Source organism: Nicotiana sylvestris, chromosome 12, assembly GCF_000393655.2.
Source record: "Nicotiana sylvestris chromosome 12, ASM39365v2, whole genome shotgun sequence".
Classification (NCBI taxonomy): Eukaryota; Viridiplantae; Streptophyta; class Magnoliopsida; order Solanales; family Solanaceae; genus Nicotiana; species Nicotiana sylvestris.
The window spans coordinates 22,932,143-22,959,316 of NC_091068.1; the positions used below are offsets into that span (position 1 = coordinate 22,932,143).

The 27,174-nt window shown below is 37.2% G+C and overlaps 2 protein-coding genes across 9 annotated transcripts; one reads left to right on the top strand and one right to left on the bottom strand.

Annotated features, from left to right (window-relative positions):
* Window positions 1-43: 43 nt before the first annotated feature.
* On the bottom strand, window positions 44-26,629 carry LOC104225433 (uncharacterized). Of its 8 annotated transcripts, XR_011404373.1 has the most exons (14): window positions 26,510-26,627; window positions 9,206-12,099; window positions 8,593-8,915; window positions 8,410-8,463; window positions 7,485-7,568; window positions 6,525-6,650; window positions 5,379-5,446; window positions 4,726-4,795; window positions 4,554-4,619; window positions 4,402-4,479; window positions 3,967-4,263; window positions 2,187-2,405; window positions 2,029-2,105; window positions 44-467 (listed from the first exon to the last, which is right to left on the bottom strand). XR_011404373.1 is itself a non-coding variant. In XM_070165241.1 (11 exons), the coding sequence occupies exons 3-11, from the start codon at window positions 8,866-8,868 to the stop codon at window positions 4,222-4,224; spliced, it is 864 nt and encodes a 287-aa protein (XP_070021342.1). In that variant the 5' UTR covers window positions 8,869-8,915; window positions 11,996-12,099; window positions 26,510-26,629; the 3' UTR covers window positions 3,793-4,221. The 8 variants fall into 8 exon arrangements, 2 of the variants coding, with proteins under 2 accessions (XP_070021342.1, XP_009775521.1); XR_710591.2 differs by lacking the exon at window positions 2,029-2,105; XR_710593.2 differs by lacking the exon at window positions 2,029-2,105 and having other exon boundaries at window positions 44-491.
* LOC104225434 (uncharacterized) lies at window positions 12,306-27,174 on the top strand. Its single transcript, XM_070165239.1, has 5 exons — window positions 12,306-13,172; window positions 14,259-14,341; window positions 15,973-16,084; window positions 26,169-26,221; window positions 26,552-27,174. Exons 1-5 carry the CDS (start codon window positions 12,314-12,316, stop codon window positions 26,693-26,695), a joined length of 1,251 nt encoding a protein of 416 aa, XP_070021340.1. The 5' UTR covers window positions 12,306-12,313; the 3' UTR covers window positions 26,696-27,174.

Sequence of the window (27,174 nt, forward strand, 5' to 3'; positions counted from 1 at the left end):
TTTTTGGGAGGGATGTGGGAGGGGTGGGGGGTGGGGGGTGGGGTGGGGGGTCCTAGTCTTTTTCCTATCCATTTTCTTTCTGTCTATTGCTGTTTTCTTTTCATATGAAAACTGCATCTCTGGGCTCTGCATCTGTTTTTCTAGGCTCACCTGTTTCTGACCTCTAAATGGTGCACAAAACTCGACAAATAATGACTTATAATCAATTAGCATAGTCATCATGTGTAAGAATCTGTTAGTTTGTATTGTTGCTTATGCTATACCTAGGAAGTTAGCTAGTAAAAACGCAAATGAACACATTCTATTGTCTCCCAAAGCAAGGCTGGCTCTGCTGCTGCTGGGGTTATTCTAGTAACTCCATGTAAGATCAATGTGTTCTTGTAATAATGAATTCTCGTTTCCTGTCCATACTAGAGCAAATTTGAAAATAAGAATGTATTTGTTGCTGCTGTCTTCACTCTGTCAATCTACAAGATAATCATGAAATGTCACTGCAAAATCAGCAATATTACACACCATATAAGCTATCTTTATATCATCGAGAGTGAGAATGATGAGCAAATAAAGAGTTAATTTCATCTTGTAGCCATGAAAAGCATCCTTATAACCAAGACCATCAACCAGCCAAAAAGAAGAGGTTTTGTGCCCTACTAAATTCTACTCCCGACTTCTAAATCTTTCCTCTTAATTTTTGTAACCATCTAATAAAAGGAATCCACTAACCTGACTAAGATGAAGATTCATGTCTTAAAGAGAGGCGGTTTCTACTGTGAATTTGTCCACTTTTACGACTCCTGAAACTTCTAGTTATGGTGGAGGTCCAGTCTCATGTCTCCTAAAACTTCTAGCTAAGGTGGATGGATCCCAGAATCTTTTTGAATCGTGACTGCCCGTTTTTGTATAAAGCTGTTTTGCTTCCAGCAAAGTTGACCATTTGCCTAGAGTACTTGCTACTAATAATAGAAAAGGTTCACAACAGGTTCACTCTGTAGTGACAAACAAAACGTTTCCGTTATATCCATCTCACCACATCCCTTAGTAGTCTCTCCCAGTCTATAAGGGGTCGTTTGGTATGAGGTATATATAAGAAGGTATAGGGGGTATAAAAATTTAATATCACATTAATACTCTGTTTGGTTAGCAAACTAGGTATAAGTTATCCCAGTATTAATTTTAACACTGGAATAACTTATACCTTATAGAGGGTGGGGTAATTAGCACTGGTATAACTTATACCTTCTTCTTAGAAATTATGCAATTGTCATTCTTAATACAACATACCAAACAGTAAATAAACAACAATCCCAGCATAACTAATCCCAGCATAACTTATCCCAATATAACTTATACCGGCATGTCGTATTCCAACCAAACGACCCCTAAGTCTAATAAGAGTAGATGAAGTTCAAATTAATTGAGAAACAATGTTCTAACTTCTTCTGGGATAATGCTGAGGGAGGGACAAAACATCATTGGTACTCATGCACCTCGTTATGTTGGGAGAAGAATGAAGGTGGTGCAGGCTTAAGGTTTATCCATGAGATCAATAAAGCCTTTGATGCAAAAGCCTTTGCTAATTGAAGCTTACAAAAGAAAACATATACTTTCTTCATGGAGGCTGACATCTTGCCTGAAAAGGTGAGAGCTATCCTGAAGACAGATAGCAATCAACTTACCAAGTTCCGAATTAAGTCTAAGAAGAACCAGTCTATTTTATAACTTTTGAGATTGGTTCCTCGCTCTTTTAGGTAAAAATTGCACGGAATGCCCTATTTGGTCGCCCCTATTTAACTATAGGTAAAAATTGCACGGAATGCCCTATTTGGTCGCCCCTATTTAACTTATACCCATATTTTTAAAATTATTTAACCTATACTCTAATTTTTACAACTTCAGGCGCCTCCTTCTTCCTGCTACTTGCACTCCTTTCTTCCTCCTTTCACTGTTTGTCCGCTGTGTTACTGAGACTACTAGCCCTTGCCACAGATAAGAAGCTATGTTTTTGTCTATACTACAGCAGGAAAACACCTCGGAAGCAGCCTCGTGACATTCAAGAATATAGCAGATAACTTGTTGTTTTTCTTCTTTTGAATAAGACCAGGTAACTGAAATAAGTATAAATGTTCTTGTGTTAAAGTAAAATGAATGAGTGGAAATGTACTCAAATGAACACGTAAAGTACATACCAGATAAAAATCAAGGAGATGATCCTCTAGCCCAATCTGGAGGGTGTACTGTAATTGTTATCGCATCATTTGTCATATCTTCATGCTGCGTTCTTATGAATTAGGGTTAATCCTTTGCTATCATGCTTTGTACCAACCACAAAGATCGGAAGGATTTTTATGAACTGTATCAGTAGAATGATGAGAAATTCCATCTTCAACGCAAAACAAACTTCAGCCCTGAAGTTCATCACAAACATAACAATAACAAAGCTTAAGCTAAAACATGCTGAAGTTCAGCAAATATATAACAAAACTTCAGCTAAAACATGTTGAAGTTAAGCAAATAGAGAATAGAACTTCAGCTAGTAGAATGCTTAAATTCAGCAATTACAAACAAAAACTTCAACCAACACTAAGTTTACGCGAAAAACTTAAGCTAAAACATGCTGAAGTTTAGCAAATAGAGAACAAAATTTCAGCTAGTAGAATGCTTAAGTTCAGCAATTACAAACAACTTCTGACCCGTCTACTAGAATGCTGAATTTTACGTGATTGCCTTCTACTTCATGAAGAAAAGTGGGTACGCTTGCAATTTTTTTTGCAAAGCGGGTATAAGTTAAAACGTGACCCAAAAAGCGGGTATAGATGCAAATCCCCCTCTTTTAGCTTGTTAATTATTCCACATTTTGTATTGGGCCTGCTCTATGGCACATGGCCATATATATATATTCGGTCAAAATCTACAATATATCTACAACTTAAATACAATTTTGTTTTGCATAGAATCCGATTAAAAACTACAATTTACATACAATTTATATATAATTATACATATATACAATTTGCTTATGTCTTCCCTTTCAAGTTTCAATCTAAAATTCCAATCAAAACCACCTCAAATCTTCACCAAATTCTCTCAAAATTGAGATATAAATTTCAAAGGATATTCTCAATCATTTGCAACATCTCCCAACCTACACAAATAACTATTATAATTAATGATTTGATTTTGCTTTCCCAGGCCATCAAAGAATATGGTGACGTTGATGTTTATCCAACAAATTTTAGATTAAGTTAAAACTTGATTAGTAAGAATTAATAAGTTTGATAAATAGTATAGATAGGTAAAATTCTCTTTTGTAAAGGATGTGTACAGTCACGTGTCTACTACTACTAGATTTTGCCCGCTGTTGTTAATACACAACGTTATGCTCTTAAAAAAAAAATTCAAATAAATACAGAGATTCAATCACAGCTCGTTGCGTTTTTAAGACCGTTTCCACATAATTCTTGTATTTCAAGATGGTGATTTTCCAAATACAAAAGATGAAGTTTCACAGCTTAGATGCAACAACGAGAAATTTCAGCATCCAGATGCTTCAGTTATATATATCAGTCATCTCTAGTCGGAGACAATGGTTTAGTTACCTACGAAATCGAGAACTTTTCTATATGTCCAACCATGTAAATCAATTTTCACATAACTGAGTTCAGCAGTGTCCTGCACACAACTTTTCATGTTTTAACCTATGAGTTTTCTCATAATACTCATTGTCATGACCTTCATGAGATGCAGAATAACAACTCTATAAGGTTTATGGTGTATGAGAAAAAAGAATCTAAATTTTGCTCTATTAGTTGTCATCTAGTCCATTTTGCTTCCGGATCTTAAACACACACAGCATGAAGGAAAAAGATCAGAGAATACACAAACACCAAGTGAGAAGTAAGCTTCTTTCTTTTCAAATGAAAAAGTGAAACAATTTTTTTTTTTTTTTTTTTCACACTGGAAGCTTACTCCAAGGGCAGCCTGGTGCACGAGGCATTCCACGTTCACGCATGATCCGGGAAAGGGCCACACATAGACAACCTACCCTAATGCAAACATTAGTGGCTGATTCCACGGCTCGAACCCGTGACCTATAAGTCACACGGATATAACTTTACTATTGCTCCAAGACTCCGCATGTGGAAGCTTACACCAAAGAATAAACAAACCACCATGAAATGGCTGTATGGAGCAGTTCAACATCCAATCTCTTTGTATTAGGATTTATCTTTTTCGGCAGATCGTCATACCATCACCAATAGGCACCTTAGCAAGGCCAAAGAAATGATGTCAGAACTTCATCCGGTGTTTCATATTTCTTGGTCTAAGAAAATTCAAATAGAAAAATAAAAAGAAAAAAAAATCCCCGAAAGAAGAAAGGAACAAGAAAATTCTCGTGCTTACCATACTGATGTCAACGCGTTTATCCTCCATCAAGTTTTGATTAAAATTTCTGATGCTAAGAGTCTTGGAATCAATCACCTAACAATAGAATGGTTAGGAGCTGAATAATTTTTTAGAATTGGGAAACATGTGAAAAATGAAAATGTTCTTACCAGTGGATCGGCAACTCTTCCATGCCATAGGACATTATCCACTACAATAAGACCCCCAACTCTCACCTATGGAAGGGGACAGAATTTATAATTTCAAAATTGCGAGGCATACTAAACTATGCCGCAATTTTAGATGTGAATGAAGATGGTTTGAGATCATGTAACTCCTCACCAGTTGTAGCAGCAACTCAAAGTACTCTTGATACATTCTCTTTTCTGCATCAACAAAAGCAAAATCATATCTGCATAGAATTGGAGTTATATAGTGAATAACTTTCCTCTTTTTGTCGATGTCACTGAAGGGACAATAAATGGTTTCCTCTAAATATAAATATTTGAGACATCTGAATTTGTACTCTATCTGACAGATAAAACCAATAGCTACTATCGTTTCTTCAATCCATCTACTCAGTCTCGTGAACAGTTCAGTTATTTTAAAAGGTAAATGGCTGACAAGAGGTTTGAAGTAGTGCAAGTTTATACACAGTGAAGAAAATTTGTCTGATAAGGTTTATAGGAAAAAAGTAACTTAACTGAAAAAAAGGGTTTACAATGTAGAAGTATTGCCACATTGTAGATTAGAAAGTATCTTAATCCAACCATAAGACAGCAGCTTTTCCAAAACTAGGTATCCGTCTCAAAATCACATCTTCTATACTTCGTAATGGTGCTAAGAATAGCTAAAACCAATCCTTAGAAAAGGAAAATAAGTTTTATAAAATTTGTCACTCCTATATGGAGTCGATAGAGGATCTACTTATATATTTATAAGAAAAAACTCAAAGTCGACAACCAAACAAGAATTGGCCCTAAGCCAATATGTACCTGCAACTTTCACCATTATGAATTAAAGACTTCAAAGTATCTGCTGCCAGACCATGTCTCACGTCCACCTAATAGCAGAATCAAACCATCAGTGATAGGAATATCAAGACATATTAGACATATTTGCCATGCTTCAGCCATAAACAAGCATGAATAATGATAAGTCGTAACAAAATGAGAAATACAGTTCACATTCCAGTAATTAATGTTAGGTTGCCATACAGAAAGAATCTAATGGGTTTAAAATACACTAAAGTGCAAGAATTCTAGCATATACAGAATTAAGACAAGACATGCACGTTTAGCCTCCATAAAGAGAACAAAGGGTGAAAGTGAGACTGAACAGGATTTTAGTGAGTAGATGCATCAATCTTCCAAGAGAATGGTATGCGAGATGACAATATAACAGAGGATAAAAAAGGATGGTTGAAAGATACTACAGGAGTGCTATAGTATCGTGACTAGCATGCTATGCGGGAGCAGATTTGAGGCCTCTAAGGCCCATCATATCCACAAGATACGTATTGTGAAAATGAAGATATGTGTGGACATACAAGATCGGATAAGATTAGATATAATTACATCATACAAAGGGTGATAGGAGCATATATAGAAGAATAAATTGAGGGAATGATGCCTGAGCCTGAGATCATTTAATCATGTCTTTAGTAGACTTCCAAAAACACCGACCCATTGATGCAACAACATGGTGAGTGGAGGTGCTAAATGAAACCCATAGATCTAAAATCACATGGAAAAGTTGTCTAGAAAACATTGAATTTCTATCGATCAATGGGACTTACCTAGGAGCATAACAGAATGTGAAAGAAGGATCCATTGACGCGATATCAACTAGTTGAACTAAGGCTTAGTTGACTTTACTCTTAAATCAGGTCCAGGTAGGATAAGTGTGAGATATAAATAATCTCTAGTGTTAAAAAGCCCCTGATTTCTCTTAGAAGAATTTTTTTAAACCATTATTAGGACGCGCCTCAACACTGAAACTGTAGAGAATTCATATAACAAACCCCAAATTTGGAATTGAGGAATGGTTGACTGCTTGATTGATGGATAATCACAAGGTCGACAACTACTTCATCTATAGTAGATACATCTTATGAATAAAAAAGGAGACACTACAATCACCTTATGTGAGACGCCAGCTTGGCCATAATATCTTTTTGCAACTTCAATTGATTTGCCATCTCTTTCACAAGCAACTAAATGACCCTCTTCTGGAAGGACCAAAGCAACAGCCAAGGATGAATATCCCTGTGACAAGATCGACTCATATTAATGATCGATAGTACCGCCAATAGCAGAGGAAAAAAACAGCACTCAATTTACTAACAGAGAACGTAGATAAATATCATGAGACCCTCCTATTCATGCCTTCTCCTCTTCAACCGTGAGCCTCTGCCACAACTGCACCAGTATTGAGCTCCCGTCCCCTGGGTTGCGATCCTTCCGGTATCCCCTCTATCCCTCCTGTCTTCTCCGTTTTTTCCTTAACATAATACCTACCCATTAGCCAATATGCAATTATATTCTCTTTTACGAATATTTTCAGGCCAGCTTTTCTTTAGGCCCTTCACCTCTGTAAGGGCCACCTTATGCCTATACTCTTCAGTATGAATAGTCGTATGGTGAATACACGGAAATATTTTTCCCTTCACGTAATAAAATTGGAACTATACGAAGAAGATATAAGAGAAGATCAAGTTCCCTCCCTCTCCTCTTTATCTTAAAATTCTTTTAGTTACTTTTGGCACCATAAACATACTTGAAGGATAAGAGAGGTTGGATAAGAGAGGTGGAAACTCCAATTTTGTGCCATACTCTAAGTACGACAGGAGAAGGTGTACATACTCAAACACAGCCAGCGCCACACTCAAATTACAAATCCAATCTATTCAATTAATTGTCTTCAACAAATTCCTGGTTTCAACCTCAGTTTTCCAGCTTTTGGCATTTTAAATTTGCTGCTTGAGTAGGTTTTGCAGCATAAATTGTCAGCAGTGCACCAGATATTTAACAAAGAGAACGTATATGAGGTAAGAAAAGCATAAGACAAATATATAAACCAAGATGGGTTCATATACATACAGTATACGTGCCCACTTCAATGCACCTTTTTGCCCCAAGAATCTGGACGAGCATAGCAAGTAGTTGTGCTTGATCCGGTGACACCTATTACTAAGAACAGTCAGCCAACATTGAAGTCCAAATAAATCATTTTGTCAATTTTGTCACGAGAAAAATCATCATCACTAATAACAATCCTATCTTATAAAGCAAAGTTCTAAAACACCAAAAAAGGAGGGAAATTTAAGTTCCAGTTGACCTTCAGAGATTTTTGCAGAGGGAGAAGATTTATCGCCTCAAGGTCTCAAATTACTAGCATAAAATAGGAGAAGGTAAACTTTCAAGACTCTCAGTTGAAAGAGGAAGAAGTTTCCTCCCCACACCACCCATTACTATCAAAGTACATGCTAAAAAAGTTTTTCACGACATATTCTTTCATAAATAGATTCGAAATAACTGCATCTCATCCACTCCATCATGTGATGAGTGACTCGGATTGTGTTTCACTTAAACTTACAAATTTTCTTCAATTAAACATGAAGAGTCGGTTTTCATATATTTACTCGAGTGAATTCCAAAGAATGAACTTAGTATACAACCACTGAGATCTTCCTATTCAAGTCGGACTCAGTCAGTAGTTGTCGTGTATGACTTGGAGCCACACATCCAATAAATTTCTGAGGGGGAGTCATATTTTTTTTCTTTTTGATAAAGAGAGCCAAGGGTCATAATAAACCATAAATAACCCTTTTTGGAAAAGATCCTTAGTTTTTTGAGGTATGAAGAGACTCTCGATATTCAAATACAGAAACTTAAGAGGTTCTAAAGTCTTACACCAGAAAGGTATCATGTGCCAAAACTATGAACAGCAGAACAGCAGTAATGTGTAACTTACTTAGGAGGTAAAGGAAAACAACAGTTAGCAAAGCCTAGGCTGACGAATTACCTGCATCTGACTGCCTCGCATTGTTGCTGTCTCCTCCCTAAGTTCACGCAAAATCTGAATGCAACCAAAAAAAAAAAAAAAAATGGAAATGAAGTCCAGATAGAGTACCTCCTTTCTTTCTTTCTTTTCCCAATGTTTGCTTCTCTTCTCAAATTAAAATGGGTTTGCAATCAGAGCATTCACCTTTGGTTCTCTAACGTTTGACAATATGTAGTCATAAAGTGGTGAATCGACACTTATAATTTGTTTACCACCATATCTAACATCACTTGCAACAGTAACTGGACTATCATGAAGTTTTGATGCCTGAAGCTGACAAAAGGAGAGAGCAGTTGCGGGCACATGCCTCGTCAAGGCTGACACATTTATGTGGTATATCAACGGAAAGAAACACCCATTAAATTTAGGTTGAGATAATGCAAATGAGTTGGTGCAGCGAAGCACCATTCGGCTGGACATGGGAGAAGTAATCAGCAGCCAATAGAGTTCAAGGAAAGTTGAACTCCCTGCAAGAAAACAAGTATAAAACGAAGCACTTAGGAGAGTTAAAAAATAGGACGCTAAAACTTAAATTAGCCAAGTGTTCAGTGTTCTGACAGTCTCCCAGTACCTATTGAGTGCTATGTTTTTTTATATTAAATTACAATTTACAGGCAATAGAAAGAGTTAATATGAAAGAAAACAAACTTCTTTCTTTTTGGGATTTATCAACTCATTGTATATAACAAAGATAATGAGGATATACTAGTGGTGGGTAATGTGTTATATGGTTATCCATCTAGCTTAGGCTTCTTACCATCTCCAAAGTGGACTCCATTCGGTTCCCATGCATCCAGGCAAAGAATGAGTTAGCTTCAGCAAAATAAACTCTTTATATCTTATCATCAGGCAAGTGCAATTCACGTAATGGCATATTGAATCACAAATTTACATGGGTTATATTGGTAACGGTGTTACTTTGAACTAAATTTGTACATTTATATATATTAAACTTTTTAGAATAAAAGAAAAGTAGGTAAAAATTTATTGTTTGACTATCTCGAAATAAGTCAACAAAACAATAACTGTTAGATATGAGTTAATCCAATCAACATGGGTAAAAAGGAAGTAATAATATGAGAATGTAGTGTAACAGTGAGAGTAATCATATAACATGTTTATTACTACTACTTGATGGCCCCAAAAAGTGCAGAGACCGAGGTATGGTTCACTATGAGGAGGCAAATTGATTTTCCATCCTGTTTAAGAGCGACTGGGGAGTATATTCTGTAGTTTCATATTCCGCTTTTTGGAGCTGACAGTTCATTTGTGGAGCGAAGAAGCAATCAGAAATTCTCTATTAACTAATTCTATAAAGTGCTATAATTAGTTAGAACAGAGCTGAGCCCCCTTGTAGCACATTCTGAAAAACTTTATTCAGCAAGGAGGCAACTGTTCGCTGGGAAAGCTGCACCAAAGTACCCAGAAAGAGGCACAAAATCCATGTTGACTCCTGCATCTTTTGTTAAAGAAGCAACAATATCTTAATCCATTGTCTATGGACTTGTAACTACTGGGGATAAGCAAGCCCCAGTTAGTTAAGATGTGCTCTTGACTTGGAACAGTTTGGGTGTTGGAGAAAACATGGAAATTTGGAGGGTCTCCGAAATGCTTATTTTGGATTATCTGGTTGGAATGAAAGAAGGATATTGCTAGGTGAAGATTTTTCAACATCAAGTTTCAATTACTCTGTATACAAACTTGTAAAGCAAGCGATAAATATCTAAAATCCCAGATTGACATTTATGGCTTTCTGGAAAAATTAAGCTTGTACAATTGACTAAAGGGCAGCCTGGTGCACTAAGCTCGCGTTATGCCCGGGGTCTGGGGAAGAGCTGGACCACAAGGGTCTACTGTATGCAGCCTTACATTTCTGCAAGAGGCTGTTTCCACGGCTCGAACCCGTGACCTACTCTGGTCACATGGCAGCAACTTTACCAATTACGCCAAGGCTCCCCTTCAATTGACTAGATGTATTTTGTGTAATCTCCATACAGTAGTCTAACTTTGTACAATGTTAAGAAATCCAATAGTGCCATATTAAGCAAATTATCAATTACTTATAATGCCAGCGCTCTAGGTTATTCAGCCAGCTATACCTTCTGCCCTCTTAACTGCTATTACTAATGCCAGGAAATGAAGGTCCGCTGGTCCAGACACCATGTTTTTCAGACAATGTAACTAAGTGAATTTTGACAGATTTTGTAGTATGCATTATAGAAGCTACAGTTTTGAATAAAACATCAAAGCGAAGAAAACTCATAGATCGGCACAAATAGTAGGATTGGCGTGATCTAGCTTCCCAACTTGAATCATGCATAACCTTACTCGAATGGTACAAATTTTATATTATAAGTTGACATCTGAATCAATTTGGAAGGTAGGATTGTAGCATCTTATAATCCAGACCACAACAGAGGTAGATCTTCTAGACTTTTAACAATTTTTTATGCATCAACGATTTCCTCTTGGGATTGAATTGATTATAGAAACATGAGTTTAATTACTCGATTTATTAATGAACAAAGAAAATATTATCAAGACGTGTGAAAGAGCCTAAAATAGCAAAGCTAAGAGATAATTGAGCATGCCAATAGTGTTGCTTCAGTTGTCTGGAGCAGATTTAGAGGAAATGAGGAATCAAATATGTGGTCAAATGGAGCATAATCAACATATATATGGTACTTGAGAAGAAGCATCATATCAAATGGATACTCCCCTTTAATTCCTGATACAAAATAGGAGTAACAGTTTGCCTCTATCGGCTAAATCTAACATGGTAGCCCAGTCACTGCTCAAGCCTATGGTTAAATAATTCAGCTTCTGCAAACCCCCCACATGCTACCCTATGTTTCCCACCCAATTATCCGTCTTATTTACGAACAACGGAGAAAGAGTTAGCGGACCCAACTCCAGTAGATCCACAGGTTCAAAACTCGAAGAGTATGCCCCGAGGGCTCTACCCTACTCCCACTAAAAAACCATATTTCAGTCAACAGTAGGGTTCAAGCTCGTAAAAGTGTACCATACTCACATATCCTACATTGCATCGTTACCACTGAACCAAAGCTTGGGTGCCAACCAATTATCCATATTGTGAAATGTTTCTTCTCCTGCTTTCGCAGTTACCTCATATAAGTTCCTACTCGTCGCTGTCGCCAGCCACCACTAGTGGCGGAGCCAGAAATTTTACTAAGGAGTGTCAAAATATAGTATGTATACATAGTGGACTTTCTAAATTTCTATAGCTTTCCACCATCTGGGGAGTTCACAACCCTCAGAGGCTCATTACATCATAATATCATCTTACTCAGCTATTTCTAATTCTCCACTGATAAAACATCCCTTCTAACCAATATGATATATTTCATAGTGGACCTTGGTTTTCTGATTTTCAGTTCTTTGCATTAACCGGTCCTAAATTAACTGTAGCTATATCACAAGCTCATGTAACAACTAACAAGCGAGAAAAAAAATGCTTTATTCAACGAAAATAAAACTTACCCAGAAAAGGAAAACGAAAAAGAAATAGAGAGAATTACCGAACCTCAAAGAAATCTCTGGTGAACTGTTGGGAAAATTAGCCCAGAAAGAAGCTCTGGTTCTTCAGTTTGCTTTGTTTTCCATTTAATTCCACCAACAAAGATAAAGCTGTACAAATTCTCAAATTTAGACATCATTATGCCAAATTGTATGACAAATTTTTAAGGGCATAACAGTAATTTCAATTGTATTTTTTAGTCGTTTTCAATAAACTTTTTATCTATTTACAAAAAGAAACGAAAAATATTTACCTTCCATCTTCACTAACCAGTGACTCAAAAACAAAACAAAACCTAAAACCCCTAAACCTCAACACTCAACAATGGCAGCAACAACAAAGCTTCTCCAACTCCGGTCACAACTCAAACCTTTCCCTGAACCCAACCCCATTTTCCCCCATTTCTTCTCTTCGAATTCAAATTCCGATCACCCCCAAATCCCTAATAATACCCCACCCCCTCCCTCAGAACCACCCCACCACCCCCCCACACCTAAACCCTTCTCTTTTTCCTCTACCGCCAATAATCCCAGAAACCAAAATCCTTCTTCTAAAACCCCATCATTAGAAGAAATTAGAAAAAACCTCGCTGAATTCCGCCGCCGTACTGATTCTATTCCTCCACCGCCGTCATTTCAAGAAATCTACAAAAGAAATGTCAATAATGCCCCTAGACCGGGCCCCACTGGAAAGTTTGACCTCAGCGCCATTCGTGCTAACCTCCGTAACTTCAACAACAATAATAACAGCAACAACCAGAATGACAATAAAGGGAAGTTTTTTGACGCATTTTCACTCTCGCGATATAAGGATAGTTTCAAGTTGAGACCCAATATGGATAAAGTGATTGGTGGGAGTGAGAATTTGCCTGTGTCGATTTTTGGTAAGGAAATGATGAGGGATAAAGATGGTGGTGATAAGGAAGGGATGAGGCCTGAGTTTGTTAGGATGTACAGTCATGGTGAATTAGGTGAGAAGTTGAAAATGTTGAGTCCCGCAAAAAAGAAAGAGGGTGAGAAGGGTTGGTTTTCCTTGAAAGAGTTGAACGATAGATTGGCGAAGCTGAGGGAAACTGAGGAGAAAGAGAGCGAGTGGAGGATGGCTGACTCCGTGTTTAGGGAAATAAAAAAAACTCTTGTTAAGTTGAATACTGATGATGAGGAGAAGGCTAAGAGAACAATGAGTGAGTTTGCCTTTTTTTTTCCCTCATCATATTTGTGTGCAATTTCGGTGGTTGCTTATGTATTTGTTTATTTGGATAACTTGTGCAAAACCAAATATAATAGATGTGATGCTGTGAATTGTTTAGTTATATTTATATATGCAAGTGTGATCAAATGCTAAAAGCTTAGAGAAGCACCTATGGCTACCAGAACTTTAAGCTAAAGGTGTGAGGTAGAAAATACATGGGACATATATGTATAAGCAGAAACAATTATATATACACAAAGGAATTGAAAACTACAATTAAGTGGTTTTGGGAGGTTAAGTTTTGATTTATTATTGCTGAAAGAAATGTAAGTGTAGCTGCACCTAAGGGTGTGGTCTAGTGTTAAATTGGGATGAAAATCATGGGGGATCAAAGTTCAAATCCTAGCCGAGGCAAACAATTGCTAGGTGATTTCTTCCCATATGCCTAAGAATTGGTGGTTGAGTTACTTGATACCGGTTCTTTTAGGATTTAGCAGGTATTAGGTGAAATAGTTGAGGTGCGCAAAAGCTCGCCGGACGACCTCCATTATATATGTAAAAAAGAGATGTAAGTGTAGCTTTTATGGTAATATAAAGTATTTGGAATAAATTGAGGTCATACAAAGTGGCTAATGATTGAATCATTGGTCTGATTCATCTCTTATGAATATAACATTTTCCCCATGAATCTTCCATAGGAACCCAGTTCCATAAGAGCTGCTCTTGCAATTACCATTTATAGAAGAGTTTCTTGTAAAACTATACTCATAAAATGTATATATTGTGGAAAATGTGCAAAGCCTTCACAATGATGTCAAAGGCTTGTTTCTATGTTTGCAATCTTATTATGTTCAATTAGTGTGCCATAGGCCACTTTGCTAGTATTGCGCTTGGATTTCTTATTCATTAGTCAATGCAGTGTGCATCGACGGCTAATATCACTTCTTGTTTTCTTTAATATAAGCTACAACTAGATTTAGGTCTGGCGCTTCCTTCCTTGTGAGCAGCAATGCTTGTATTTTTCGAGAAGATGGTGCGAACACATTTATGATACATTGATTACAATTACTTTTTACAGTTCAGAGACTTGATGTCTTGGGGCAGCTGGGTGGTACCCCAAGCTTTATGTTGCATCCACCAAAAGAAGAAATGGTTGAAAAGGTAATAAGTATTTTGTTCTCAATTATCTTTCTGTCAATGATTCTGCTATTTCTAATTTGATTACTCATGATAAACCTTTTTGATGTCCAACCTGCACTCAATAGTTTTTAAGTATTTGGTTTTTCTGAATATGAGTCACCTATGAAGCATTCATTTCAGGGATCTGAATGGTATTTTGCCTTCAGTGATGATCTGAGCAGCAAGCATAGTCTTTTCTTTTTTTAGTAGAAAATCTAGGAGTGGATGCATTTGGCTTTAAAATCTAAAAGCAACATTTGAGACACGAGAGATTAAACCAGACCTTAACACTAAACATGATACTTTTTGCTGATTTTTGGGAATTTTAATAATTAAGATGTTATACATAATCGTGAACTGCATTAGAGCAAAAGGCTAAGGCAATTATGTGAGTTTCATTTTTGCTTTACCATCTGTATAAAAAATAATATCTTGAGGTGGCTTTCTTATAATCTGGACATGCTATTTTGGGGTCAATCTATTAAGAATAGGGTTGCATAGTTATGGTTCTTTTCCATCAAAATTTTATTTTATTCAAGACGAGTTATTACAAATACAAGAGCGGGCGACGATTGTATGAACCAGCGTGCGGACCGTGTGAATCAAATATTGTATTGATGATTCACATGGTTTTCTACCATATGTAGTTCATTTTCATTGTTCATAACCTCCATAGGAAGGTGTGGAGGTTGAGAATAAAGGCCTATCGTTGTCCTTGTCTGTAACAATAACTTTAGTAAATGAGTTAGCATTAGTTATGTATTTTCGTATTTCTTGATTATTACTTGTCGTTGCTTTCGTTTCGGTCTTCTGATTACAATATTCAGTTTTAGTTTTGTATCTTTGTATTTTTTCTTCGGTTTTAGAATTGGTGTGATTGCTGCTGCGCTTCCCTTTATCTTTCCTAAGCCGAGGGTCTTTTGGAAATACCCTCTTTGTCTTTTTGAAGGTAGGGGTAAGGTCTGCGTACGTACTACCCTCCCCAGACCTCACTTGTGGGATTACACCGGGTTTGTTGTTGTTATTGTTGTTGTATACTTAACTTAAGACTAAGAGTTAAGAAGAAAAAAGGTCTTTTTTTTCATTGTCCAACAACAACAACAACAACAATGTAATCCCATAAGTGGGGTATGGGGAGGATAGAAAGTACGCGGTCTTACCCCTACCTTTGTGAAGGTAGAGAGGCTGTGTCCATTACACCCTCGGCTTAAAGAATCATGCATAATCACAACAGTATAAAGAACAAACATAGGTTTTTATTTATTTTGGTCATCCAAATTATCTATAAAAAAGATTAATATGTATATTTGGTCAGGCTAAAGTGCTCTTTGTCATATTGCATATCAATTTGATCTATTAGTCCAATTTTTGTTTAATTAAGCAAAACAACAAAAAAAAAACATAAAAGAAAGGAAAAGGGGAGGCATGGTTGATGGTTGTCTTGATTTGCACCAATAATTTACAGAGCTCATCCATGATTTTGTACTCTTATTGTTCTTTCTGTTCATTACTTTCTTCAGCTCAGCAAGTAGCATCAGTTATCTGATTTCTATTGTCCATGTGGCTGTCATTCATTTAAGTGAATGTAATAACTTATGGACAATTTTGAACAGTATTTCCACCCAGATAACATGTCATCTGAGGAAAAAATGAAACTGGAGCTACAAAAAGTGAGAGATGAATTTAAAATGTCAGAATCGGATTGTGGCTCATCACGTGTTCAAGGTCAGTGGTCTAGTTTTATGGTGTCTTGTTGTTTAAGGTTGCTATTTAATATCTTTATTTCTTCAGTTTCCTCCCCCCCCCCCTATATTTGATATTGTCGGTGCTCTTTATGCTACTTTTGAGGTTCCGTTGGGTAGTTTGTATCTTGCTTTAATATGGAAGTTATTCTAGATACTTTCCACTTGAGCAGATTCTATGTTCTTTTCTGTTTCTAGAGTATATCTTTTTCCTAGAAAGAGCTTTTTGTCTGCACTGATACACAGACCCATCCATATATCAAACATCACCCACAGTCACTCTTCCTTCATTGGACATTATCCTCTGCCCCTCTCCTAACATAACACCGCTTTCCAGCATTTAAATTCAAGCTGATTCCCATGTTCTTCCGAAATTATTCCTCTGATTTTTGGTAGTTAATTGCAATGCCATGGAATAATCTATATCCTGTAGAAAGCAGTATTAATTTGCTTGGAATCTGCTTTTCTTCTGATTGTCTACAATATGGAGACCAAGAAGGGTAATGACTTCCAAGTTCCAAGTCAAGCTAGCAAGCTGAGTGTAGTCAGTCAAACATTTAGGTTCGCAGAGATCTTGACCCAAGTTTTTAGGATAACTAAAAGACCAATAACATTAGGTTATGAGACTTGGAAGACAAACGGTCTAACCAAGTTTGGGTGTTAAAAATTGGAGTCCATCTTCCATCATTTCCGAAGGTGCAATTACTGCTCACAAAAAAGAGAGGTGCAATTGACTGCATCGAGTTTGTTCAACATGATTTGACTGATAGTTCCCTTGTGATGATTTACTTAGGAAATACATTAAAAATTTGTAATGCATTTGAAAAGGGGGAATCTATGTTTCTTTGACCAATGAATTCTGATTAATAAAGGTTCATCTAAATCTGTTCTGTCAACATCGTATTTGATTGACACTTGGTCGCTTTGAGCAAATAGTTTCTCTGCCAATAGTTATGGAGCAATATGGGTCTAAAATCTGATTTTGTCTAAAATCTGATTTTGGCTGAGGAAAAGAAAGAGAGGAAATTCAGCATCTGTTTCAAATGAAACTATAGATGAGAATTTTGAGTACTTGAAGGTTCTATTAGAAGCCATTTTTGTTCAATAGGTCCCTAGTAAGTTGCTCGGACACGGGTGCGGATCTAGGGTTGGATCCTTCGAAATGTAAATTCTAAGATTCATCGATACAAATCCTAGTACGGATACGGGTGCAGGGATACGGCTAAAAATAATTCAAAAAAATAAAAATATAAAAATATCTCTAAATTATGAGAAATTTTGTGGAATACTTATGCATAGCTTGTAAAGTGTGGATTTTCTTTTTTATTCTCAAGTTGTAGATAAGTAAAGGATTGATTTCGTAGATAAGGTATGCTATTTTCTTCAAATTTACTCTAGTTTTGGTTCTGATTTCGAGAATCAAATTGTATCTCGCCTCGAATTTTTTCGTATGTCGTGATCAAAGTACCCAAAATTGTTTGACCGGATCCGGCCATACCCACACCCAACTAGTGTCGTGTCGACACGGGTGCAACACCTAAACTGCCGTATCGGAGCAACTTAGGGTCCCTATGTAGCAGTTCTGGATTAATGCAGCAAGAACTTCTTTTAGTAAAATATACCAAGGATTAATGCCGGAAGAAGTCCTTTTATTGCGGAAGAATTGTGTGCAAAAGCTGTCTTTGGGATTCAAATGTTTGAGGGAAAGAGCGAATGATTAGTTGAAAGCTTTAAATGAGAGTGTATAGTAGTCTCTTATGGGATGACCTTGCAACTAGGATGAAAAACAAACCGAAGAGCTACTACATAAAGTTGTGACCCTTTGAAATCACTTGGTACAAAAAGCCCCCATGGCTTAGTTGAAATTGCAAAGGTTTAGGGACTTGTGACTTAGGTCACATGTTTGAGTCCTGCGCCATGCTAGTGGAAAAGGGCAGGGGTCGGACACATTATCCCCGAGTTCTGAAGGCTGCGATTGGTCCTATGACCCCATATGGATTTATCGGTCTCAATTTTTTTTATTATTATTTTGTTTTACACATAATTGACCAACCAAAAGAAATATAAATTGTTTATCTTAGCGATAATTGTTTTTTGTTAGTGGCATGGGAGCTGATAAACCTTGGTTGTAGTTTTTGTTCCACCTCTTGCATATTGTGGTAATAACGTTTCACCGGAAAATTCCACTTCCCATGGTCTTTCCTCCAAGTGTCCTTTTCCAGTTGTGATTCGTTTAGTTTGTAGATACTTCCGTCGAATTTTAGAGATCAATTGATTTCAACTTCTTTACGTTTGGTTGAAAGAGAGAATACAAACAAAAGTGGGTAGGCTTTGTTGATAACCTAAATATATAAATCAATAAAATTTCACTCTCTAATAGCTTAACCTTTTAGATGAGTGATTTGCTTAAATCAATAGCATACCAGTATAGGTAGAGGTCCTCGATGCAAGTTCAGCTATAACTGCTGACCTTTTTTTTCTGGTCGGGGGAAGTCTGATCTAGTATGCCGACATTGCTAATTCCTTTGTGGTCTGAAGCAATCTAGTATGCTGATATTGCTACTTCCTTCATGGTTTGAAGCAATCTCTACAAGGTTTGTTTGGTTGGTTTAGTCATCTAGTTTAGCAATTTGTAGATGCACAGTGAGTCAAATCACTCGGTGATGATAAGTAACACGGCATTGAAACAACTTGTTTAAGAATTTAGGCCAGCTCAAGTATTTCTTCGGCATGGAAATGGCTTGAGCTATTTCAGGTATGATTATCTTGTAAAAATAAAAATGTCCTTGATATCTTTTTTTTTGATAAGGAAAGAGTGGTACTAAAATGACACTATCAACCAAATACACACATCAAGAGTGGTACATCCTTCGTGAAGGGTGCTCCTGGTTAGAGATTCATATATGAGAATTAAGGAGACGCTAAGGTTAACGTTTATGTTTGGAATCTCCTTTTGATAGAGATCCAACTAAAGATATCGTGTTACAGTTAGAGGAAATCCGCTAAAAGTAAAATAGCATGGGGAACTCATGAATGTTGTTAAAGCAGTGGTTTAAGGAATTGAAGTTTGAATAGACAACATAGATGAAGTTGTCATAATCGAGCAGCGATGTGTATTACTTATAATCGCTGTGCTATGAATGAACCAGACATCGACATTGGTATATCATTCACGAGAAAATATAATTTGGGTGCAACTCTATTTAGTTTTATTAGTTCAAAGATGAGCTTATTAATATGTTAATCGAAGCATCCCAAGGGCCGAGGGTTAAATGTATATGTAGCAAGTTTGAAGATATGATTTTTATCCTCTACATCGAGGGAAAGTGTAAGATTGTCCCAAATTTATTTTACATTAATAAGTATATTGTAAATTTTATAATTTGGAAATGCAATAATTGGCATCCGTCTTTTGCCCCCTCTCTATGGTCTTTCAAAGGCTAAAAGAATAAAAGAGCACCAAAGTAGGCTTTAAACGAAAGCACGAAGAAAGCTTGCTTAAGCGAAAGGAGGTGCAAATAAAATAAAACTAAGAGGGTGTTTGGCTAAGCTTATAAGCTGGTCAAACTAGCTTATAAGCACTTTTCGGCTTATCTACACGTTTGGTAAAGTTAAAAGTACTTATAAGCCAAGTGCTTATAAGTCAAAAATAAGCCAAAAGCCATAAGCTGGTCACCCCCAGCTTATGAATTTTTAGCTTATAAACACTTTAAGTTTGACCGAATTTTTTACTATTTTATCCTTAAAACATTCCTTTTTAGAACAAAACTCCTACATCGATACTCACTGCCTCAAATATTTTGTCCTATTTAGGTTTATTTTTATTGAGAAACTTTTGTCAATTTATTAAATATTATAACTTAGTATTATATGCTTAACATAAAATAAATTATATTTATCGTAAAAATTATCTTATCTAAGCATAGTTATATTTAAATAAAATGATAAATAGAATATTTTGTATTTGAATCAGAATCTAAAATTTTAAAGAAACTACGCCCTTATAAGTGTAAACAGTTCTAAGGTTATTTAAGTTATTTTAATAGAAAAAGAGCTTATCAGTATTTTTTTATCAAATACTGCAGCAACTTATTATCAATTTAGCACTTGTACCAAAACACGTAACTGCTTATTTATTAAATCAGTTTCAACACTTAAAAGTGTTTTTCAGCACCTAATTCTTATCAACTACTTCAAATCAGCTAATCCACATGGGCTCTAAAAAATGTGTAATTTCATAAAAAGTAACTAGACACGGACAACAGTTGTATATCAAAGTGAAAAACTACAATAAATGAAATGTATGTAAGATGAAGTAAAAAAAACTGTATCTTTGCATCTAATTCAATTGTTTTATTGGGAATCAGAAATAAACTCAACCATTAAGGGGTTGTTCACTCGTTTGTTTGGTTGTATTAGTATAATTAATCTCAGTATAAAATCCCGTATTAAATAATATAGCATTTGGTTGGTTGCCAAAGAAAAAAAAGCTTAATAGGCAAATAGACAATCGTGCTTGCACGGAGTTCTGCTCTAGTCCCTTAAAATCCATAAATTTTCATCTAGATTCCAGACACAGACACGTGAACTTATCCAAGAACTACGTTTTAAACACTTATGTCTCTATATGTCTCTCAATTGAGCTAATGGAGATAAACGTCAGATAAATATCAGGTCACATCATCATATATTTTCACTTTTAAGCAAATCCCAAATCCATCCCAATTCTTTTTCCTCCATTTGTTCCACCCATCACCATCGCCGAGTTTTGTGAGTTGGATAGTTTTTTCCAGCGAGGTTGGGAGAAAAGGCTCATGAGGTGTAGTTCTAGGGTTGCTAAAACTCAAACAAAAGGAACAAGGGATTACCGGAGAAAGATGGATCTAGTCGGTGTTTTTTTTTCTGGCATAGATTCCGGCCAAGAAAAGTTTTCCGGCCATCTCCATTAAAAACTCCTCCAGTAATCTTCTTTTCCATAAGAATCTAACTAACAATAGAACTTTTCTTTAATAATATTGTACCATACCAAAACTTATGGCTCCATCATTTTTCAACACTGGTTTAGCTCAATTCACCTATCATAGCTCCCCCTTGAATCCTTACCAATTCCTTTCTCTTCATCAAGAACGCACTCCACCTTTACCACAAACAACCCCCTTTCATTCCCTTAAGGCTTAAAATCAATATAACTGAACACCTTCATCCACTTGCTACAGATAATCATTAGAAACACTCGTGCTCATCCACAAAAGAGTTTGGTCTCAAGCCATCCCCCATCGTTCCGTTCAAGAAAACAATTGCGTCTTTATTTCCTCCACTGCTCATGCCTCCTTATACATGTTCATACCACGTTTTTATCCAGCTCAGTTAAGTTAGTCCCGCGTAAGCACAATCAACATTTTAAGGTGTTTAAAATGCTTGTTTTGAACATATGTTTCGATGTCAGGATGAAAACCGTGGAGGTTGGAAGGTAGGGAACCTATGTTGCATGGACTATTCGAAAATGTCACTAGGTGCGCAACGTAGCGTGGAACATAATTCTGTGCAAGTATGAGCGTCTATTTGCCAATAAGTTTGGAAAACAAATAATTGCCATATTAACAAATGTTGTGTTTGGTTGACTGCATATTGAAGTGGCGGTATTAAATAATATCTGCATTAAGTTATGCGATATGTCGGTTTTGGCTTTGGGATAGTAGCGGAGGTGGCACTTCTCTGTTGGATTTTGCTAAGGCTTTTGAGTTGGTGATTGCGAACTCTAGTTTTCTGAAGAGGGAGGAGCATTTGGTTACTTTTCGAAGTTCGGTGGCTAAGACCCAGATTGACTATCTCTTCCTAAGGAGATCTGATAGAGGGTTGTGCAAGGATTGCAAAGTTATCCCAAGTGAGACACTCGTGACCCAACATAGGTTCTTGGTGATAGACGTCAGCATCATGATAAGGAGGAAGAAGAACGTGGTTCGGAGTCGTACGAGGATAGGTGGGGTGCCTTGACGAAGGATAAAGCTCAGGAGTTGGAGGGGAAGTTGTTGGCTATGGGGGCCTAGAGGAGTATTGGGGACGCGAGCGGTATGTGGACAATGACGACGAACTGTATAAAGGAGGCTGCGGGAAAGGTGTTAGGGGTCTCGAAGGGTTACTCAAGCGGTCACAGGGGAGACTGGTGGTGGAGCGCCGAGGTCCTGGGAAAGGTGGAAGACAAGAAAACGGCGTACCAGAGGTTAGTGGAGAGTACAGACGAGGAGGAAAGGAGGATGAACGGTGAAAGATATAAGAAAGCTAGAAAAGTGGTGAAGTTAGCAGTCACGGAGGCTAAGACTGTAGCGTTTGGTCGTTTGTACGAAGAACTGGGGGACAATGGCGGGGTCAAGAAGTTATTCCGGCTGGCCAAGGCGAGAGAGAGGACGACTCGTGATCTACACTAATTGAGGTGCATCAAGGACGAGGAAGGCAGAGTGTTGATGGAAGATGCTCAGATTAAGCGGAGATGACAGACTTACTTTCATAAACTGCTGAATGACGAAGGGGACAGAGATATTGTGCTAGGGGAATTGGAGAACCCCGAGAGCCATCGCGATTTTAGCTACTGTAGGCGCATTAAGGTCGAGGAGGTCGTGGGGGCTATGCGGAAGATGCACATGGGCAGAGCGACCGAGCCCGACTAAATTCCGGTTGAATTTTAGAGGTTGGTGGGTAGAGCAGGATTGGAGTGGCTAACTGAGCTATTTAATATTATTTTCAGGACGAAAAAGATGTCCGAAGAATGGAGGTGGAGTACGATGATACCGTTGTACAAGGACAAAAGGCGATATCCAGAATTATAACAACTATAGGGGTATTAAGTTACTAAGTCATACCATGAAAGTTTGGAAAAGGGTAGTGGAAGTGAGGGTAAGGAGGTCGGTGTCGATATCCGATAACCAGTTTGAGTTCATGCCCGGTCGTTCTACTACAGAAGCTATCCATCTTATAAGGAGGTTGGTTGAACTGTTCAGGGATAGGAAGAAAGATATGCACATTATGTTTATTGACCTAGAAAAAAACATATGATAAGGTCCCTAGGAAAGTTCTTTAGAAGGTGAAAAGTGTTTCAGTTGCTTATATTAGGGTGATTAAGGACATGTATGATGGAGCTAAGACTCGGGTTAGGATAGTGGGGGGCAACGCGGAACATTTTCCGGTTGTTATGGGTTTATACCAAGGATCTGCGCTCAGCCGTTCTCATTTGCCCTGACGATGGACGCACTAACACCAACATATTCAAGGGGAGGTGCCATGGTGTATGTTATCCGCTGATGATATAGTTTTGATCGATGAGACGCGAGGCAGTGTTAACGAGAGGTTAGAGGTTTGGAGACATACCTTGGAGTCTAAAGGTTTCAATTTGAGTAGAACTAAGACAAAATACGTGGAGTGCAAGTTCAACGGCGTATCGGGAGAAGCGTACATGGACGTATGAGGCTTGACTCTCAAGTCATCCCCAAGAAAGGGAGCTTTAAGTACCTAGATTCGCTTATCCAGGGGATGGGAGATTGACGAGGATATTACGCACCGTATAGCGGTGGGGTGGATGAAATAGAGGCTAGCATCTGGTGTCTTGTGTGACAGGAAGATGCCTCCGAAACTTAAAGATAAGTTCTATAAAGCAGTTGTTAGACCGACCATGATATATGGTGCATAGTGTTGGCCAGTCAAGAATTCTCATATCCAGAAGATGAAAGTTGCATAAATGAGGATGTTGAGATGGATGTGCGGGCACAATAGGCTGGATAAGATTAGGAATGATGATATCCGGGTGAAGGTGGGTGTTAGGGTGTCAATGGTTCGGTTCGGTTGATTATTTTGTAAAATTTATACCATACCAATTTTTCGGTTATTCTATTATATATAATCAAAATTAGACTTTTCAAAACCGTCCCAATCATATCGGTTTCTCTTCGGTATTGGTACGGTTCGGTTAATTTTCGATAGTTATTTTAAATATCATGTAAAAGTCACTAGGAGAAGTATAATGCAATAACATACATATTTTTATAGGACTTAGCAAAACTCTCTAGACATTTTTACATTTTAAAGGGTGATGAATTAAGAAAATATGAAAGATGGTAGAGTATAGATCTATCAACTATTCTACAACAGCGTAAAAGAAACTAAGCAAATTAATACAAAAAAATATAAATCACACAAGTGAAAAGATATTAACCAAGCTGGGACTGGGACTGAGACTCAAGAATAAAATATATAGAAGATTAAATATTCAAAATAATAAACCTAAATCATACGAAAGGAAACATATTTAATACATTATAGTCTGCTACTCATAATCGCTTCAATACCTTGTGTCTTGCTACTGAATATGCTGAAAATAATTTAGTTTAATAGGTTTGAGAATTAGGATTTTGAGTTTAATTACTTGTTGGCTTGTAACTCTTTTCATAGTTTAATAGGAGTAGCATAATAGGTTTGAGAATTAGGATTTTGAGTTTAATTACTTGTTGGCTTGTAACTCTTTTCATAGTTTCAAGATCCAAGGAAAAAATTAATGCTTTATTATTTTTAAACTTAATATATAAATATAATTTTCACATGTAAATTTATTCGGTACGGTTTGGTATTTTTTTGGTTTATTTTTATAAAATAAAAAACCTACCCTAATTATTGGTGTGATTATAAATTTATATAAAAATCTATAGTTTTATTAAAAGAAACCTAAAAATCGTTTCGGTATGGTTCGGTCGGTTTAGTTGGTTTTTAAATATTCATTGACGCCCCTAGTGGGCATGGCTCCCATGGAAGATAAGATGCGGGAAACTAGGCTTAGATGGTTCGGGCATGTTCGAAGGAGAAGCATGGATGCCCCGGTAAGGAGATGTGAACGGTTGACTTTGACGAGTATGAGAAAAGGTAGAGGGCGGCCAAAGAAATATTGAAGAGAGATGATCAGGCAGGACCTGACGCGACTTCAGATTCCGAGGACATGGCCCTTGATAGGAAGTTGTGGAGGTCGAGCATTAAAGTTGTAGGTTAGGAGATAGGAGGCTAGCCTGATAGTGTTTTGTCTTAGGCTGCTAGTGGCTTCAGTTATGTCCATATTACTTCATTAGGGTTGCCGGTTAGGTCGTAGGAAGCTAGTCTGATAGTGTATTGTTTTAGGATGTTAGTGGCTTTTGTTGTATCCATATTACTCCATTGTGTTTGTAGTATCGTGCCATTGCTACTACTTATTATTATTGCTTTTCTCTTTTTTTTTTTGGTTACGTTGCTGGTGTTATCTTTCTTGCTTCTTTTGCTATTAATGCTCCACTATCTCTTTTCATCTTCTTGAGGCGAGGGTCTATCGAAAACAACCCGAAGGAGTAGGGGTAAGGTCTGCGCTACCCTCCCCAGACCCCACTTGTGAGATTCCACTGGGTTGTTGTTATGCGATATGGTAGAATGTGTAATCAGAATATGCGAATTAGTAATACCGAAAATTATTTAAAGATAACATTGCCCTTAAAGTAAGTTATTCTTGCATAAATAATAGGCCTTTCATTCTCTACCTTCATAGATAGGGGTAAGGTCTGCGTACAGCCGTACACACTACCCTTCCCAGACCCACTTGTGGGATTCCACTGGGTTGCTGTTGTTGTAAATAACAGACCTTTCATTATTAACCGCCGCATAATAATTCCTTCATTTATTAATCATCGCATAACAGTCCTTTCATTTAGCATTGCATAAACATGCATTATAATCCCAATTACTAGCATGTTAGCCAAATGGCTCCTAGTGGTATAATTTTGGGGACTGAGTGACAATTTAAGCCCGATTGTTGCAATCTATTCCTTATTTTGGCAACAATCTGCTGAGAGGCTGTTGCGTATAGAGTCTTTTGCTGTTGATAGATACTATTGCTCTTAAACTTATAACAACAAACATTTATAAGAAGTTGCTTCAATTTGATTTTTGTTTAAAGGTAATACTCAAATGGAAGTAAAACACCATCATGCCTCAACATGTGCCGCTCCAATGGTGTTCTTAGTTTCTTACATCTTAAATTGATGTTAGCCTTTTCTTGTTTTCAGTGGCTCAACTTACAACGAAAATAAAGCACCTATCGTCAGTTCTGCACAAAAAGGTGAGTTTTCTGCTGAATTGTGCCCAATTGAGTATCTTTGGTAAGAATACAGGTCATGAAATTTTAATTTATAGCATGTTGTTGTTCATTGTCATATGGTACGCATGATTGCTGTTCTTGAAATGCCAAATCAGATGAAAAGAAGAAAGAATGGACGATACATCTACTTGCGAGAACTTTTATCATACATGTGCATTAAGTGTTTCAGATATATATATTTCAGATATATATATATATATATATATTATATCATCATTATAGAGCTTTATTGCTTAGATTAGTGCTAACCTGGCTATTTATAACTTGATGCTTGATAATAAAATGTTTTAGGATAAGCACTCTCGTAAGGGTCTACAAGCAATGGTGCAAAAGAGGAAGAAGTTGTTGAAGTATCTCCGAAGGACAGACTGGGACTCCTACTGTCTCGTTCTCTCTAAGCTTGGCCTTCGTGACAACCCAGATTACAAGTTCTAGACCAGCCTGTATGACATCGTTTTGCATTGTGGAAATGCAAGTTTTACTTTGACAGATTGCTCGAAGTCCTTACCTTACCAGTTACCAAGACCTTTCTTCTTGTTGTAGGGAGAGAAGCGGCGAGGGTGATGGACTTTTGTTGTTGGTTGACTCCCTCCCAAAGGGAAGCTCATAACTGGATCTTTAGTATTTGTAATTCATTTAGTCTTTGAAAGGAGAGCCATTTGTAGGAATTCAAGGGTTGCTTATACCATGTTTTTTTAATGGTGGTGTCCGGAATAGCCACCTCCTTATCTGGTTGGTGTTACTACGTGTTGTGTTGTGTCTGCGTCGTTTACTTTTATCTTGAGCCGGGTGTCTATTGGAAACAACCTCTCTACCTTCACAAGGTATGGGTAAGGCCTGCGTACACCCTACCCCTCTAAGACCTTACTTTGTAGAATTACACTGGGTTTGATATTGATGTTTTGTCCGGAATA

Coding starts and splice junctions, on each gene's coding strand:
- LOC104225433 (XM_070165241.1), bottom strand. CDS start 8,868: ATGTCCAGCCGAATGGTGCTTCGCTGCACCAACTCATTTGCATTATCT. Junction 6,651..7,484: donor TTGAAGTGGGCACGTATACT/GTATGTATATGA, acceptor ATCTTGTCACAG/GGATATTCATCCTTGGCTGT. Junction 4,480..4,553: donor GAAGAGTTGCCGATCCACTG/GTAAGAACATTT, acceptor TTCTATTGTTAG/GTGATTGATTCCAAGACTCT.
- LOC104225434 (XM_070165239.1), top strand. CDS start 12,314: ATGGCAGCAACAACAAAGCTTCTCCAACTCCGGTCACAACTCAAACCT. Junction 14,342..15,972: donor AAGAAGAAATGGTTGAAAAG/GTAATAAGTATT, acceptor AATTTTGAACAG/TATTTCCACCCAGATAACAT. Junction 26,222..26,551: donor CGTCAGTTCTGCACAAAAAG/GTGAGTTTTCTG, acceptor AAAATGTTTTAG/GATAAGCACTCTCGTAAGGG.